At 42.7% G+C, this 15,959-nt stretch overlaps 1 protein-coding gene across 1 annotated transcript in view; it reads right to left on the minus strand.

The window, feature by feature from the left end:
- Slc22a3 (solute carrier family 22 member 3) overlaps positions 1-15,959 on the minus strand; it is a 141,545-nt gene that overhangs the window by 7,358 nt on the left and 118,228 nt on the right. The window contains exons 6-10 of the mRNA XM_023699325.1: positions 11,750-11,847; positions 11,427-11,641; positions 6,375-6,483; positions 5,652-5,764; positions 1,667-1,766 (exon numbers count right to left, since the gene is read on the minus strand). Of these exons, the coding sequence (XP_023555093.1) occupies positions 1,667-1,766; positions 5,652-5,764; positions 6,375-6,483; positions 11,427-11,641; positions 11,750-11,847 (635 nt within the window). The remainder of the gene's footprint in view (positions 1-1,666; positions 1,767-5,651; positions 5,765-6,374; positions 6,484-11,426; positions 11,642-11,749; positions 11,848-15,959) is intronic.

The following is a 15,959-nucleotide window of genomic DNA, read 5'->3' on the forward strand; positions in this document are numbered from 1 at the left end:
TGCTATAAACACTGTGGTATGATGTTGCCAGTTCATTTGGAAAAATACCCAGGAGGGGACTAGCTGGGTTGAGTGGGATCTCTAATCCCAGATTTCTGAGGAATTTCCACACTGATTTTCTCAGTGGTTATACCAGTCTGCACTCCCACCAAGAGTGCAGAAGCGTTCCTTTTCCCCACAGCCCTCCCGAGATTTGTTATTGGTTGACCTCTTGAGATTCCATCTGACCCCAGAAAGAATGGCTAACATCAAGAAGTCAACCAATAACAAATGTTTGTTTGACATTTTAAACTATTGATTTCTATAGTCATTCTTTCATTTTACTATGACAAATTTCAAACAGAAAATGAAATTTTGTACAATATATTTTTATTGCTATAACTTGTTAGTATATTTTTCAATATATAAACTGAATACTACAGTGATATCTTGATTATCAAACTCAATTCCTTCCAAGTTCATATTTGAACACAAAAAGTTCAAGAACTGAACATCTTTTTTCCCATAAGAAATAACAGAAAACCAATAACTGGTTCTGAGCCCCCAAAATTCCCAGGGCTCTAACAAGGCTTGCAATGGCTGTTCTCTTATTAGCTTTATCGCTGGGATCACTAATTTCCTGTGGAGCCAAGGTGACAATATTTTATACAAATAAAGCATCAAAAAGGCACAATGCAAAATGTTTGAATGCACCAACACAAGCACTAGATGTCATCTGGACAAGCGTGGCACTTGGACTGAATCATCACCCCTTATATCCATCACAGGATGCAGAACATGACTCCTCTTCCCCTGTACCACCATTTTCAAGTTGGACTTTTGGTTCAAGTATCAAACAAAGTTGTTACTGTGAGCTGATTTTTCAAACTTTGCTATTTACACAGTGGAAAATTCAAGCCTGGAGTCATTTGATAACCAACTGTATTTAGATCCTAGATCAGGGGCTTGTGGGTTAGCTCAGTTGTTTAAGTGCCTGCTGGAGTAAACCCCGTCAGGTGCTGGGGATCGATCCATAGTGGTTTGATCCCCAGCTCCCCATGCCTTATTGGACCTGCCCTTAATGCAGCCTGAGCCAGCCCCCCACCAAAAAAAAAATCCTTCAAATTTAGATCCCAGATCCCCCTACAACTCAATCTCCTTCCCCTTCTCCCTTCCACCCTCCCTCCTTCCCTCCCTCCTGTCTGTCTGTCTGTCTCTCTCATCTACCTTTCTGCCATCTGTCTTCTCATCACAGGGATTGTTACTGGTTTATTTTTTAATAACTATAGCACACAATTCTTGTCTCACTTGGGAATCATTACCAAGAAGCTTACTCTGCCCTCCATGGAGACAGCCTTCGCTCCTCTTCATCTTTGCATAGTGGACCACAGTATGGTTACCATCTTCAATGCACATTTAAGTTACTTCACTGGGACATATCAGCCTCCCCTTTTAGATAACTTCTGATTTTTAACATCCTTCTTGCAAATGCTTTCCAACTACATTTAAAAAATAGTATATATTCTTTTATAGCATAAGGTTTTAAAAACTCTCTTTTTTTGTTTATTATATGAAAGGGGCTTTGTGTTATCATTTCCTGTGGATGTCCAATTTTCTCAGCAGAATCTTCCCCCCAAACATCTACAATGCTGCTTTAATTTGGGATGTGCTGAACTTTATACAGTACCTGCCAAGTTTCTCCACATCATCCACTGTCTCTGGCAAGGCAATACCCTTGGTTTCAGGCAAAAGCATCACAAGGCCTCCACACATGGATGCCAGGATACCTGCAAAACGAGAAAGGCATTACCACTGCAGAAGCTCGGGCTGGACTTGTAGCTCCTCGCCCTCTCAGGACTTGACCTGATGTCGGCTTCTCAACCACAGCAATGCTCTGCTTACCTTACTCAGCTCTTTCAAGATCTTGAATGTTCCCCACTTTCCTCAAATCCTGTACCACACCATGGGCCCTGGACTCTTGGCGTATATCTGCTCATACATCTAGCAACTATGGTGGGTGTCATTTAATGACAGGAAGATGTTCTAAGAAATGTGTCTTTAAGTGATTTCTTTGTTGTATGAACCTTTTATTTATTTGTTATTAATTTTATTGAGAAACCAATAGCAGTGAGACAGTTTCAAAACAGGTTAGTAGGACAGTTACAATAATTAATACATTGTATATTGTTGTCTTCCTATGTATGAACCTTTTAGAGTACTGTATAAAGGGCCGGCCAAAGAGCTCAGCAGATTAAAGTGCCTATAAGGAGGCGCAAGGACTGGGGATTCAATCCCCGGGTCTGTTGTGCCAGCCCCACCCCCGGGGCACGCTGAGACAGCAATTGAGACTGGGCATGGTGGCACGTAATCCCAGCTCTTGGAAGGCTGTAAACAGGTGGATCACTACAAGTCCGATCTAGTAGTGAGACCCTGAACACCCTATAGACCCTTTCCTAAAATAAAAAAAAAAAAGTACTGTATATTTATACAAATTAAAATAGCTCTGGCATCACAAAGCAAAACAGTCTTATGGGATCACCATAAGCTGATACTGAAGGTCACTGACCAAAAGGTCCTTACATTGTGCATGACCATGTTTTCTGAGTATCAACCAAGCTAAGCACTCAAGACCTCACCTTCTGCTTCCCAGGGAAAGCAGTAACAGAGAAGGTCCCCTCTTCTTTCTCTTCCTGACACTAAAACTTAAACTGGTTCACCTTCTTCCCATTCCTTCCACTCAAAGATTTGTCCCTGCTGCTGCCAAGAGCGAGATGTCACTTAGACCTGTCATTTGAGGTCCTTATTATATTGATTAATCTACTCACTCCAGCACCTTCAGTGGGGCAGTAGGAGCATTCCAACACACTCAAACAGCTCCAATAAGCTGTCTGTTAGCCTCACCCTCCACTTACCATTCACTTTTCTGTTCTTTGGAGTCTAGCTATTTCCCACACCTATCCTAGTGGTGTGCTGGTAAATGTCTAACAGCTGGTAAATGTATAAAGTCCCAGCTTAGATTTACAGCTTTGCCTACTTCTATGGTATAAATGCTTCCATCATGAACACTTCAAGCTACCAGCATGACTTGAGGGTACACAGCCCCAGGGAAGAGACAAACAGTAGTGCTCTATTCCACTATATTCCCACCAGAAAGATACAGCTCAATAAATGACATGAAGATCACTTGTAATAGTAAAAATGTGGTACATGAATCAGGAACTGGTGAATGTTGAGTATTTATGCCCTCTGCTTTTAATATACTTTATACACTCTATTTTTTAATCATGGTTGTATTTAATGGCTGATTGGCTCTCAAAATTGTTAAAGGTCTCAGTCAGCCTTGATGCACTCATAGGAGCCAGCCCTACTGTGTCAACCTATGACATACATCCAGCTCCACCTCCACTATTCCCGCCCTGCATCTTCCCTGGTCCTCCACTAGCCATTTCCCCAACTGCCTTTGCTTCCAGATCCAGTGCCACAGCTACTGGGCCTTATTGGCCACTCTAGTCCTACCTTCCCTCGACTTCCCTGTCCTGCCCTCATGGTTGCCTAGTCTCCTCTCACGACCTTGTTCAGGGCCCATGTTCTATATTTCATCACTGCCCCAGTTTCACTGGTGGTTCATGTTCAGGTGTTTCTGAATTCCCATCTCCAGGCCGTTATTTCTCTCCTGGGCTCAGGGACATCCAGTCTCCTGGGCCCTCACTATTCTGACTTGGATTCTAACTGCTACCTCATCCCACCACAACCCACCAGTGCTTGTTTTTCACCTGCAGGTTTTCAGGCTGTCATCTCATGGCTCCTTGACTGCTGGACCTGTCAAGTACCCACCTGCTAATCAAATTCCTCAGATGCCTCCTTTCTATTTTGCTGCCATTGCCTTCTTAGACCAAGCCACTCAATCCTAACACTCTTTTAATCATCTCACAGTTAGTTCAGCCCCCTCTAATTCAACTGCCTATCTGCCATCCACATCCTATTTCTAAGAAATGAATAGCTGTGTTAGTCCCAGTGGAGTCAGGCTCTGCAGTGGCTTCCCCGGCCATCAGATAAAGAACAAAGTTTCTATATACCTGAGAAGACCCTCGGTGATCTGCACCTGTCTCCCCTGGTAATAATTCCCAACAGGCCCCACTTCACATACTGGACTCTGACCTTTGCTCTGGGCCTTCCCATGCTAGGAGCACAGCCCACACCACTTGCGTGGAGAGTTTCTTCTCACTTCACATCACACACTAGCCCTGGCTTCTTCCTTCCCTCCCAAACACTCTCCCCTTGACAAGGCATGGCATGTTCAGGATTTTTCATTCTACTGTCCCTGGGTTTTCAGGAGCCTCTCCTCCCAGCTCCAGGAAGGCAGGGCCTGCCCCAGCCCTGGCCAGCTTGTATGGCATTCTCCATAACTCACTGCAGGCTTAGACAGGACTAGGATAATAGTTCTCTTTGACTGCCCTGTCCTGGTTGGACAAGGGAGCCTCTTTGCTTTTCATCCTGGTTACAGGACTGACACTTAATTTCATCATCAATCCCATTAAATAATCTGAAATGGTCTTGTACTAAGATCATTGGTGTTAAGTGGTTAGAAGCTGATTTTCTGTGACTGGTGCTACCAGAGTTTTTCAAGAATCAAGATGTATGGCCTCTTGGACTCAATATTGTTATTTAAATTTCAACTGCTAACCAATAAATAGAAATAGTCTCTATGGAAAGTAAGAAAGTGGAAATGGAGAAAAGGCAGGGCAAGAGACTAGAGGTGGAAATAAAGGTGTAAATTTGAGGAATGTGGAAGGGGCTACAGGATATGTGTATAAGTGGGGGGATTTGGGGTTCTCTGTTCTTTCAGTATAAGCATGTTTATCATGAAAGCAAAATAAGAACTTGGATTAGTAAATTTTGAACATTTAAAAATATAATCAGTCTTTATGCTGAATTTTGAACATACTGAAGGTCTAAATTGGTCCTTTGGAAATTATGCTGTCTCCCAATACTATAAAAGGGCACTGTAGTGTTTGGCTTTAACTTAGAACTTAAAGAAAGAAGGCTAACTCGAGCAGTTAGTATCAACCTCTAACATAAAGTTAATTAAAACCAGAATTTCAAATTTTGTTATGAGCAGATTGACTTCTTAAAACTTAAAAGTTGTAACTTCTGACATTGCCGGTCATGCGGATAACCCACTACTATTATCTACTACTGGACTATATTAGATTACTTTGCTGAATTTATGTACCTACAATATATGAATGGCCATGGAATACTCATCTCTGACAAAAGTAAACAAAAAAGGGGATATAAAGGAAGGACCATTTTGTAGTGAAAAATACATATCTGTATATACAAAATAGTTAGCATAGACATACAGCTACTTTCTCTTAGTTCATGAGAAGAAAGTTTTGAACTAATAGTGTTTAGAGAAAGATCATGTCTGCATCTTGCACTATGAATAACTATGCAATGTATTACTTATCATAACTGTCCTACTAACCTGTTTTAAAACTGTCTCATTGCTACTTCTTTCTCAATAAAATTAATATAAGAGAACTTAAAAGTTGTTAGAAAAAGATGAAATAGGTATCATTAAAATCAAATCTCAGGATCGTACGGGTTGTATTAGTGCAAAGAATGTGGAAGAAAAGCCCTGGTGAAGAGCACATGAAGTCAGCTCCTACCGAAGATGATCAGTGGTAGCTCCAGCCACACAGCTGCGAGTCGAAAGAGCAGGAACGGGGCTATGATCCCTCCCAAGTCACACACACCCGAGCAGAGTGAAACTCCGAAGTTTCTGCAGAAAGAGAAAGTTAAATGAACACTACTTAGATATTCAAGATGATTTAGATATCCAGACATTAAATACTGACTTTGAGCATCACATTTCTCTGGTACTGGAAGCAAACCATTTCCACTTGACCCTACTCAACAGTGAGGACAGTGAGCCAGTCTCCTGTGTTGGTGGAGCGACGTCCATCCACCCACTTTACCACTCTGCTCCATAACACTCAAGGGCCGTGTGGCTGCCCTGAAAAGTTGCATACTGATTGTTACACATCCACTTTGGTTAAAAGAGGAGCCAGAGCTTTGAAATACAACAATTTAATCTGCAATCTGAGGAAGTGTACTATGAGGGCTCCTGATTCCAAGTTCAGTGCTTTTCTCCAAGATCATAGCTATATATAAAGATTAGCTATATATAAAGATACTGAGAGGGGAAAGTATTGTAATACTTGTAGTGTAATGCAAAACACAGCAGATAGCAGTGCAGGACACAGATATATCTTCAAGCTTATCTTCTTTACTGGCTGAATTCAGGCTAATATATTAAATATTAGGAAAGCAAAGGAAACATTTGGCTGCAGAGAACTTAGGAGAAGCCATTGCCTATATGTGGTAATTACCTTAATGTTGTTGGGTACAATTCTGAGTTGACCAAATAAACAATTTCAAAGGCCATGGTTATCCCTAGTCTTCCCAGGGTAGCAACTGTTTTTCTTAGCCATGGTATTCCTGTGAACACAGAATATTTGAAAGAGAAGTTAAGATCTGATTTCATCAACATTTGATGAAACAACAAAAGGCAATGGCTTAGTGTCCCCACCCCTTAGTCTGTGCTGATTTTAAATCCAAGTGACATATCCTGGAAATTCAGGGAGCAATATCCAATAACAACAGTCAGAATGACAGCTAAGATTATAGCGGGCTGGAGATGCCTTTCTGAGCCAGGTTAGATGGTACAATTCAAGAACCATTTGTTGAGCCCATGTTCAATCAACACGCACAGAAAAATAGGTGTGGTTAACTCAGATAAATAACTATCAATTCAGTAAATCTGAAAATATAGATTATGTGTGAATAATCATGTAAGCATACAAAGATCTTTGAGCACCTTGACAATATATTAAATTCATTTTGGAGTGGCAATAGATATCTTTTGGTGGCAGAGACAAACACGCACGCATGCACACACGCCACACACACACACACACACACACACACACACACACACACAGAGGGAACCCTAAAGCTAAAGTTATCTTCCAAAGAGTTCCGTGAAAATGCAGAGCAACACTGTCCCTGTATGCATGGGGACTTGTTCACACGACAAGATGGGCCGGCCAAATAGCTCAGTTGTTTGAAGTACCTGCAAGCAGGCACAGGGCCGGGCCTTGATCCCCAGACCTACCACACTGGCCCTGCTCCGGAGGCGCACTGAGATGGCAATTGAGACTGGGTGTAGTGGCACGATCCTGTAATCCCAGTTCTTGGGAGGCTGTAAACAGGCGGATCACTAGGATCTAGCTGTGAAACCCTGAACACCCTGTAGGCCCTTCCCTAAAATACAAAAAACCAGAACAAAACAAAACAAAAAAACCCAGAAACAAACAAACAAACAAAAAACCCCACTACAAGAGATGATTAAGAGTAATACCTCATTTCTTCAGGAAAGGATGCAGGATTTAAAATATAATTTTGAAACTCTTCTGAATGTACCATCTACTCTAAGTTCTGAAATAAAATATAGTGAACAATCCTAATGGGGTTATATATATTAGGATACATAAACTTATTTGTCACTTAAAGAACAACAAAAATAACAGGCATCATTTTCATTTCAAAAAGAAGATTTGCCCAAACTATTAGGTTGCGGTTGCTCTAAACAGATTCAAAGACAGAAGATAGGTACCACCAAATCTCTCCATTTTCTATACTGTAATTAGTGTTCAGAAATTTGGGTCCAAAACAGTGAGTCTTATTTGAGGATACAGCTGGAAAGACCATGTCTCTTTCCAGAATTTTCTTCTCAGGCCGTGGAAAGTTGGGTGCAGTGGAGGGAGAGTTGGCTCAAAGGTTTTCTGTAAGATAATTGTACAACACACTTCTGTGAAAGCTCCCCGGTGTTCACAGCAGGGGCTGTGGGCCCACTGACATCCCAACATTCTGACATCCTGACATCCCAACACAGCAAGGCTGAGAGGGGAAGCCTCTTATTATTCACGCAGCAGACCCTGGAGTCAGGACCAAGAGTCCTTTCAGTGCAAGCAAAGGAAAAGCCTTTGTTTCTACCTGGAACTCCCTGTAGGGATTGTAAATTTACTCATGCCAGTCATTCCTGATCAACATGGGACTACAGAAACAGTTACGTCTGTAGAACATACAAATAAAACGTGGTCCGAGCAGGAGCAAGTACTTTTTACTCTGCTGAGAACAATTCTAAAGCACGAGGTGTGACTTTACAGTTATAAAACTGATTGGATCGAACAGAGAGGTACATTCTTTGCCTTATATTTTTCTGAAGTGTGTTCTCTATGAAAGAACTTTGGTTCTTGTTCCAGCCGGTTACTTGGAAGGCGGCTTGGCTGCCCAGGCTTGAAGGCTTGCTTTTGTGGTGCTGTGCTGAAAACAGGGAACTCATCCCAGACAGTCTAAGACTAAGCCAGAGATCTAAGATGCAGTGCTTCCCTGGGGAATGACAGACCACACGAATAAGTATCTTTCTCCCTGTAGTTTTAATTTCACATGCAGTGAATGCTTCACTCCTCCTGTGTGATGAGACTAGAAGGCCTAATCTGAGGCAACTGCTTTCCTTAAAGTTAATCCCCAAACCAAAAGAAAACAGAAAGAGCGCTGAACTCTCCAATAGATTTGATTCATTTCTACTTTTTTAATTTCTATTTTATTTTATTTTTTATTTTATTGTATTTAACTTATTTAATTTTTAATTTTAATTTTTTGTATTTTAGGGAAGGGGCTATAGGGTGTTCAGGGTCTCACTACTAGATCGGATTCCTAGTGATCCACCTGTTTACAGCCTCCCAAGAGCTGGGATTACAGGTGCGTGCCACCACGCCCAGTCTCAATTGCCATTTCAGCCCATGGGCGTGGCTGGCAAAGTAGGCCTGGGAATCCAAGCCCCGGCCCCTGTGCCTGCTTGCAGGTGCTTTAATCTGCTGAGCTATTTGGCCGGCCCTTTTCATTTCTATTTTAAATGCATGCTTCAAGGGCTCACCCCAACTGTCAGAATGTGTTTACTCAAAGTAGTGGGCTGAGCAGCACCCCTCTCCATCGTGGGTACCCGAACCTCCAAATATCATCAGTTTTGGAAACAGGATCTTTATAGATAGAATGAGTTAAAATGACACAGAGAGGAGACTGTCACCAGAACACAGAGCCAGAGACTGCAGAGATGCCAACAAATGGCAAAGTGTCGCTAGCAACCACCAGGTGAGAAGCACAGACCAGCTCCTCCTGCTGGTGTCTCTGGGAAAACCAACCCTTGCAACATGAGTTCAGACCTGAAGCCTCCAGAAGTGAGGCAGAATAAACCTCTGTTGTTTCACGCCATCCACCTTGTGGGGGCTTATTACAGCCGCCCTAGGAAGCTGATGTAGTCAAGGAAATAAGATGAACTTAGGTTTCTGTTTATCAGCAATTATCTCGTTATGACAGAAAACTTGTACCTCCTTTTGTGTCCTGAAGATGAACATCTCTGTAATTTCACTCATGGCCTAGATGATATCTTGGGAATTCATAAATCTACATTTAATTAATAGAGTCATTTCTAAATAAATACCTGATAGGTCCAACCTCCGCAGAATCGTCAATGCCTTTTTCTTTTTTCTTTTTTGGCCCACTCAGCCCACCCTGAGGGTGGGGCTGGCGTGGCTTGTGGTGCCAGGGATCGAACCACGGTCCCCTGCGCCTGCCTAAGCTTGCCTAAGCAGGCGCTTTAGACCAAAGAGCTATCCCTTTGGCCCATGCCAATGTCTTTCTCAGAAGATTCTCAAAGAGAACCTCTTATGTAGAAACGCACGGCCGCCAGAGAACGTAGCTCTCTGCCTAGTCCCTGACACACACCTCTGAAAGTGGATATGATACACGCCCGAGCTCGCAGAGATGATCGAGTTGAGTCAATCACACTTCCGCAGGCCCCTGCAGCCCCTGGTTTCCTCCTTATCCCACGCCCTACCCTCTGGCTACCCGGCTCTGGAAGCATGGCCACCCCATTCCTGAAAAGAGCTCAGCCCTCCCACCCCTCCTGACTTCCCAGCCTTGCTTCCAGCCTTCAGCATCTTGCCATCCTCACACCCACCGTCCAATCTAGGTCAGTAATGACAGGATCACTTCTCCTCATTGCCCCTGGCATGGCCAGCAAGGACAGTCTTATTGGTGACTGACCACCCTCAGGCCTGGATTCTAGCTGTAATGAAAAGGTCATTTGCTCCTGAACCCACAAAGGTTTCTGGGATCTGTTCTCTACTTTTTTTTTTTTTCTTTAATCCTGTGGCTGACTCAGCCCACCCATGTGATGCCGGGGATCGAACCGCAGTCCCTGAGCTTGCCTAAGCTTGCCTAAGCAGGTGCTTTAGCCAGCTGAGCTATCCCGCCAACCCCTTTGTTCTCTACATTGGAAGAACTGTGCTTCTCCTACCTCCTATCTGATACATGCCTTCTCCATGCCTGCCTCGTTCACTTCTGGGGAGCTTTTCTGAGCTCCCAAGCATTAAATACTTTTCCTACCTATTTTTCTTTCCTTTTTTTTTTTAATGGTGCTGGGCCAGGACCTCATGCACACTAGGGAAAGTGTTCTATCACTGAGCCACTTGACCCAGTCTGTCTCCCTGCCCTCCTTCCTTTATTCCTCCTCTATCCCTTCCTTGGATCTTTTTTTTTCCTGTATCCAAATCTTATAAATAGTTCTTTTTAAAAAAGTTTTAATGTATTTGGTTGCTGCAAGGTCTCACTACACAGCTCAGACTTGTGGTGATCTCCTGTTTTCAGCCTCCCCAGCGCCGGGATTATAGGCATGAGTCACTACAGTCGGACTCTGGTTGGTTCAGCCCACCCTGGGGGCTGGGCTGGTGCAGCATGTGGTGCTGGCAATTGAATTGTGGTCCCTGCACTTGCCTAAGCTTACCTAAGCAGGCGCTTCTGTCTGCTGAGCTATCTTGCCAGCCTGATAGTTCTATTAATTCACTTGTCACAAATAACTGTGAGAGTGTTAAAATGTTTACATCCCTGAATTGTCATGACTCTCTGAAACTAAGAACTTCACTCTTTTTTGTTCCTAACCTTAGAGTTCAGTGTGGTTCCAGGGGTGGGGCAGATGTTCAGGAGATGTGTTAAATAAGGTCAGCCACAACACAAAAGAAATCCAAAAAAGATGATCAAAGGCAAATCACTGTGAGCCAGAGTTAGCAAGGTATCTATTTAATCAATGAATGAATATAAAATTAAGGAAACAGAAACATCTACAAGGTAGTAGTTTATATCCTTAAAGTCTTTTCACTGATTAAGCAAAAAACCGAGTGACACTGCTGACGCTTACCTGGTACCAAGACTACAACGTGATGGTACAGCTCCTGAAAAAAAGTTACTCTTTATGTATAATTATTCCGGTAAGTATTTTCAAGGTTTTCAGCAGTTGCCAAATCAGTGTGAGGGAAAATTACCTTCTGGTAAGAATGCAGTGACGAGGCACGCAACCCCCGCCACAATGTTGCCCGCTGCGAAGGGGAGGCGGCGTCCGATGGGCTCGATGGTCAACAGGATCAGCAGGGCCGCTGGCAGCTCCATGACTCCCGAGATCAAAAAGTCTATGTAGAGGTTGCCACCTGTGATTCCCAGGCGCATGACGAGACCTTGGTACACCACCGCACTCGTGAACCTGCAGCGACATTGGCAGACGCCAGAGAAGAAATGCAAGGTCACTCCACCGGCCTGGAAGGAAGTGTTAGGCTGTCCAAGCTTCTAAATCCATCAAAGGCCGACTTACCAAGCGAACATAAGTATTAGTGTGCACTTCCTCATCTGGGGAGTCCTCACCAGATCTAAAATGGATGGATTACTGACTTCCTCATCTGTAACAGCAATCTGTATAAGAAAAGCAGGTTTCAGTAGCGATACAGAACAAGAAACATCCACGGGACATAGATTTGTTATGACCTTGGTCAAAGTTATAGGATAGGAGGATCTTACTAAATGGATGGGGGGGGGCTTTCCTAACTGCACCTTAAAACTTGAAAATGAGAGCGCTTATTTTGTGGCATTTTGAACAGGCCAAATTTACATAAATTGTAGGTACTTAATTAAGAATCTGTTCTTAGGATAATTTTAGTCGTTAATTTCAAACTGCTCTGCATGAACCAAGAAGAAAGTAGGTTCTTTTTTCCTTTTTCTTCATTTTTTATTTTTTTTTTTAGGGAAGGGTCTACAGGGTTTTCAGGGTCTCACTACTAGATCAGACTCGTAGTGATCCACCTGTTTACAGCCTCCCAGGAACTGGGATTACAGGCACGCGCCACCATGCCCAATCTCAATCGCCATCTCAGCGCACCCCGGGGGCGGGGCCAAGAAGAAGGTAGTTTCTAAAGTAAAACATGTGCATTTATTAAGTTGGGAGGGAAAATAATAATGAAAATGGGTAAACAAGATCCAATCAAGTATTTCTTTATATATTACATCCTCAAATATTACTTTGACTGATTAAATAATAAATGCAAAAGCAAGTACCAAAGATACCATTTTGCTTTAGTCCAATTATTGGAATCTGGCATCTTTTGAATTCAGAAAAATGCAGCTTCCGTCGGCCATCTCTGCCTACAAAGTTTGTGTTTCCTTCAGTTGAATTTAATAAACATTGTCTGCCTGCTGTGTACAGGGCACTGCAAAGCGGACAGAGAGGAACGCTAACCTCTACTCCGATGGTGCTCCTAGTCCAGGGCCGAAGGCCTCAAGTGCAATCCCTGCGGTGACCACTGCTCTACACTTCCACCTGCTTGCACCATCTGTACTTTTGCAGGGAGGGCCTTTAACCTCCTCACTTGCCTTGAGAGGCTTTTCCTAACCTTTACTGGAACCGGCCCCTGCATCCCAGACCTCTGTCATGGCTCCTCTAAAATACTTTCTATGATTTATTTGTTGATCTTTCTCTAGGAGCTCTGGGGATCTTGAAAGGCCGAGACTATATAGTGGCACCAAGGAAAGTACCTAGAGTTCTACAACTTTTGCGTAATGGTGGAATGTCAAAACAAGAAGCCCTGTGCCATATCTAGTCCTTCAGTTGTTGCCCTCGGTTTCTGCCCTTCTATTAACCTGGAACACTGCTACTAAAGACAGAACCTCTTCTATTCATTTACTCAACTCCAGATCTGACTTAGAAGAAGTGGAAATCTAGAAATGTTTCCCCCGAGCCTTTGAAACAGTGGTCACAGAATTTGATGTAGAGTAGACTCACATTGAGACTACCTTGTCAGTCACTTCTTCTGAACATTTAATTTAGCGGGTCCACTGAAGCTTGCTGGCTCACATTCGCTCTAGGAAAAGCTCCACATACACACACATAGAAGACTGCAAAACGAATGTCTTCTCCCTCTAAATCTGCCTAACAGTACACTTCTTCTCCAGCAAGTCACACACTCCTGTTCCTCCTGCCAAGTTTTAAAATGTTCCCATTGAGATTTGCTTTCCAAATGACAGATCAAACAAGAAATGACAACATTTTTTTCACTTACTAGTATATAAAATAATTATGAGTCAAAATCAACACAACAACAATAGTTTTCGTGATGATATTCATGGAAGATTGCTAGTAGACTTGACCACCCCATTCTTGCCTTTTCTCTTGATAACAGAATCTCAGTTGGCTGCAGGGCTGCAGCGCTTGCCCTTCCTTCCCTTTCTGCCTCCCCCTTCTCATGGAATGACAGAAGATGATGGTGAGCTTCAGCTAGATAACCTATCACAGGTGATGGTGAAGAAACGGAATACGTAAACCCTGGTGCTGGAGGGCCTCATGGAGAATGGCCGGGCAGAGCTGGGCTGTTCACCTCTAGGGCAGAGAGAGAGAGAGAGAGAGAGAGAGAGAGAGAGAGAGAGAGAGAAATACCTTTCTTTTTTTTGACACTAGTTCAGTCAGAAACAAAGGAGCAGAGAACATGAATTATTTGTGCCTACACATACGTGTGTGGTGTTTGTGTGTGTGTGTGTGCACAGGGGCACATGCTAACTCACGTGGTGGGTGTGCTGGAGGTTATATTGGACAAAACAAAGCAGAATAATATTGTCTTATTATGTCATTATGCTATACTACATCTGCAATATGTAAATATAGCATATGTGTGATTAAAATTACATTTAGTACTTCCCACTCTGTCCTACCCTAAGTAGCACTCACAGGTTATTCCTGCTTCCATTATCCTAAGAGAGGGACAAAATGAAATAACAAAAGCGTAAGCGATCTTCATGTCCCAGGGGCCAGGACACTGGCACCCAGGGAGACTCAGTGGGAGGCACCTAAAGCCAGCAGCATCTCCCGTTTAAATTCTAAAAGCCTGAGCTATAGTTAGGCATCCCTCTTGTCCCTTTTCCTGTTGCTGCTGGTACCTATCCTGTGATCTTCAGTAAACACAACTACTTACCACTCACAACTGGGTGCTACTTACTACCTAAGGCTGGGTGCGCTTGGCTATTGTTTCCTTGTGTACACAAGAATCTGGGTTATTTATTGCCCCATTCAACCGTAACAACACTATATTCCAAGCTGACCAGGATTTTAGCTAACACAATGCGAACACCAAAGTCTGCATTTTTAAAACATTATGTTATATTATGTCTGCAATGTGTAAATATGGTATATGTGTGATTAAAAGTACTTTTTTTTGGTATTTAGGACAGGGTGCACAGGGTCTCACTGTGCAGATCAGATTCATAATTGTTCATGTGAGCACATAGGTGTGTGCGTGCGCACATGCTAGCTCATGTGTGGTGAGTGTGCTGGAAGCTATATTGGACAAAACAAAGGGGAATAATACTGTCTCCATAATTAAGTGCACTAATTATCTAATTTAAGCCAACTACTTTAATAGTGAGCTTTCTTCTTGCTACAAATGTAATATAGATTTTATTTTTAATTTTAAGACACAATTCACAGCCAGAAAGAAAAGTACAAACTAATAATTATCCCATTTCTTTATGAGAACCGTGTACGAAATTCTAAAATGTACTTTTAGACTGGGTGTGGTGGCTCGTGCCTGTAATCCCAGCTCTTGAGAGGCTGTAAACAGGCGGATCACTAGGAGGAACACAGCCTTGGCCAACTAACGACTGAACAAAGAAGCTTTCATTTAGACATAATGTCAACAGCCCAGACTTCAGGGAAATGGCACAACATGGATCTTGTAGATACCCTGGCATTTAAATACCTTTGAGGATTTTTAAATTATTCATGGTCTGCAACAGCTTCTAAGTCACACAACAAGTGAGCAGCTCCCACCTCAGGCTAGGCCGGTAGATGTCCGCTTTCTCCTGATCAGAACTTCGGTCACCACTGGAGCACAAAATTATAATATCAGATGGACACAAGACAACTGCACACTTTTCTGCAAAATGCCAGGTAGTATTTTAGGTTTTGTGGGCTCTAGGTTCTCTGTCAGACCTACTTGAGGTTGCCATTTTTTAGTTAGAATGTAGCCATGGGTAATATGAAAACGAATTCAGATAAAACTTTCTTTATAAAAATAAGCAGTAAGCTGAGTCTGCAGCCAGTAGTTTGCTGAACCCTGGACTGGAGCGCTGAAACCAGAGGAAGTTCTATGATTGGTGGTTATGATTTACCCACTAGAAAGCAGCTGAGGCCCGGGACAGCTAAGGAGCTGGCTACGGAAGATACGCGGGAGCTCGGGAGCCAGGAGGCGGACACCAAAGTCTGCATTTTTAAAACATTATGTTATACCACGCCTGCAATATGTAAATATGGTGTATGTGTGATTCAAAGTACATTTTAGAATTTTGTACATGGTTCTTATAAGGAAGTGGGGTTATTAGTAGTTTTTATTTTTCTTTGTGGCTGTGAATTGTGTCTCAAAATTAAAAATAAAACTATATTAATTAAAAATAAAACTATCTATATTACATTTGTAACAAGGAAAAAGCTCACTATTAAAGTAGTTGATTTAAATTAGATCATTAGTGCACTTAATTATGGA

The sequence above is a fragment of the Octodon degus genome, unplaced genomic scaffold, assembly GCF_000260255.1.
Source record: "Octodon degus isolate 3935 unplaced genomic scaffold, OctDeg1.0 scaffold00112, whole genome shotgun sequence".
Taxonomy (NCBI): Eukaryota; Metazoa; Chordata; class Mammalia; order Rodentia; family Octodontidae; genus Octodon; species Octodon degus.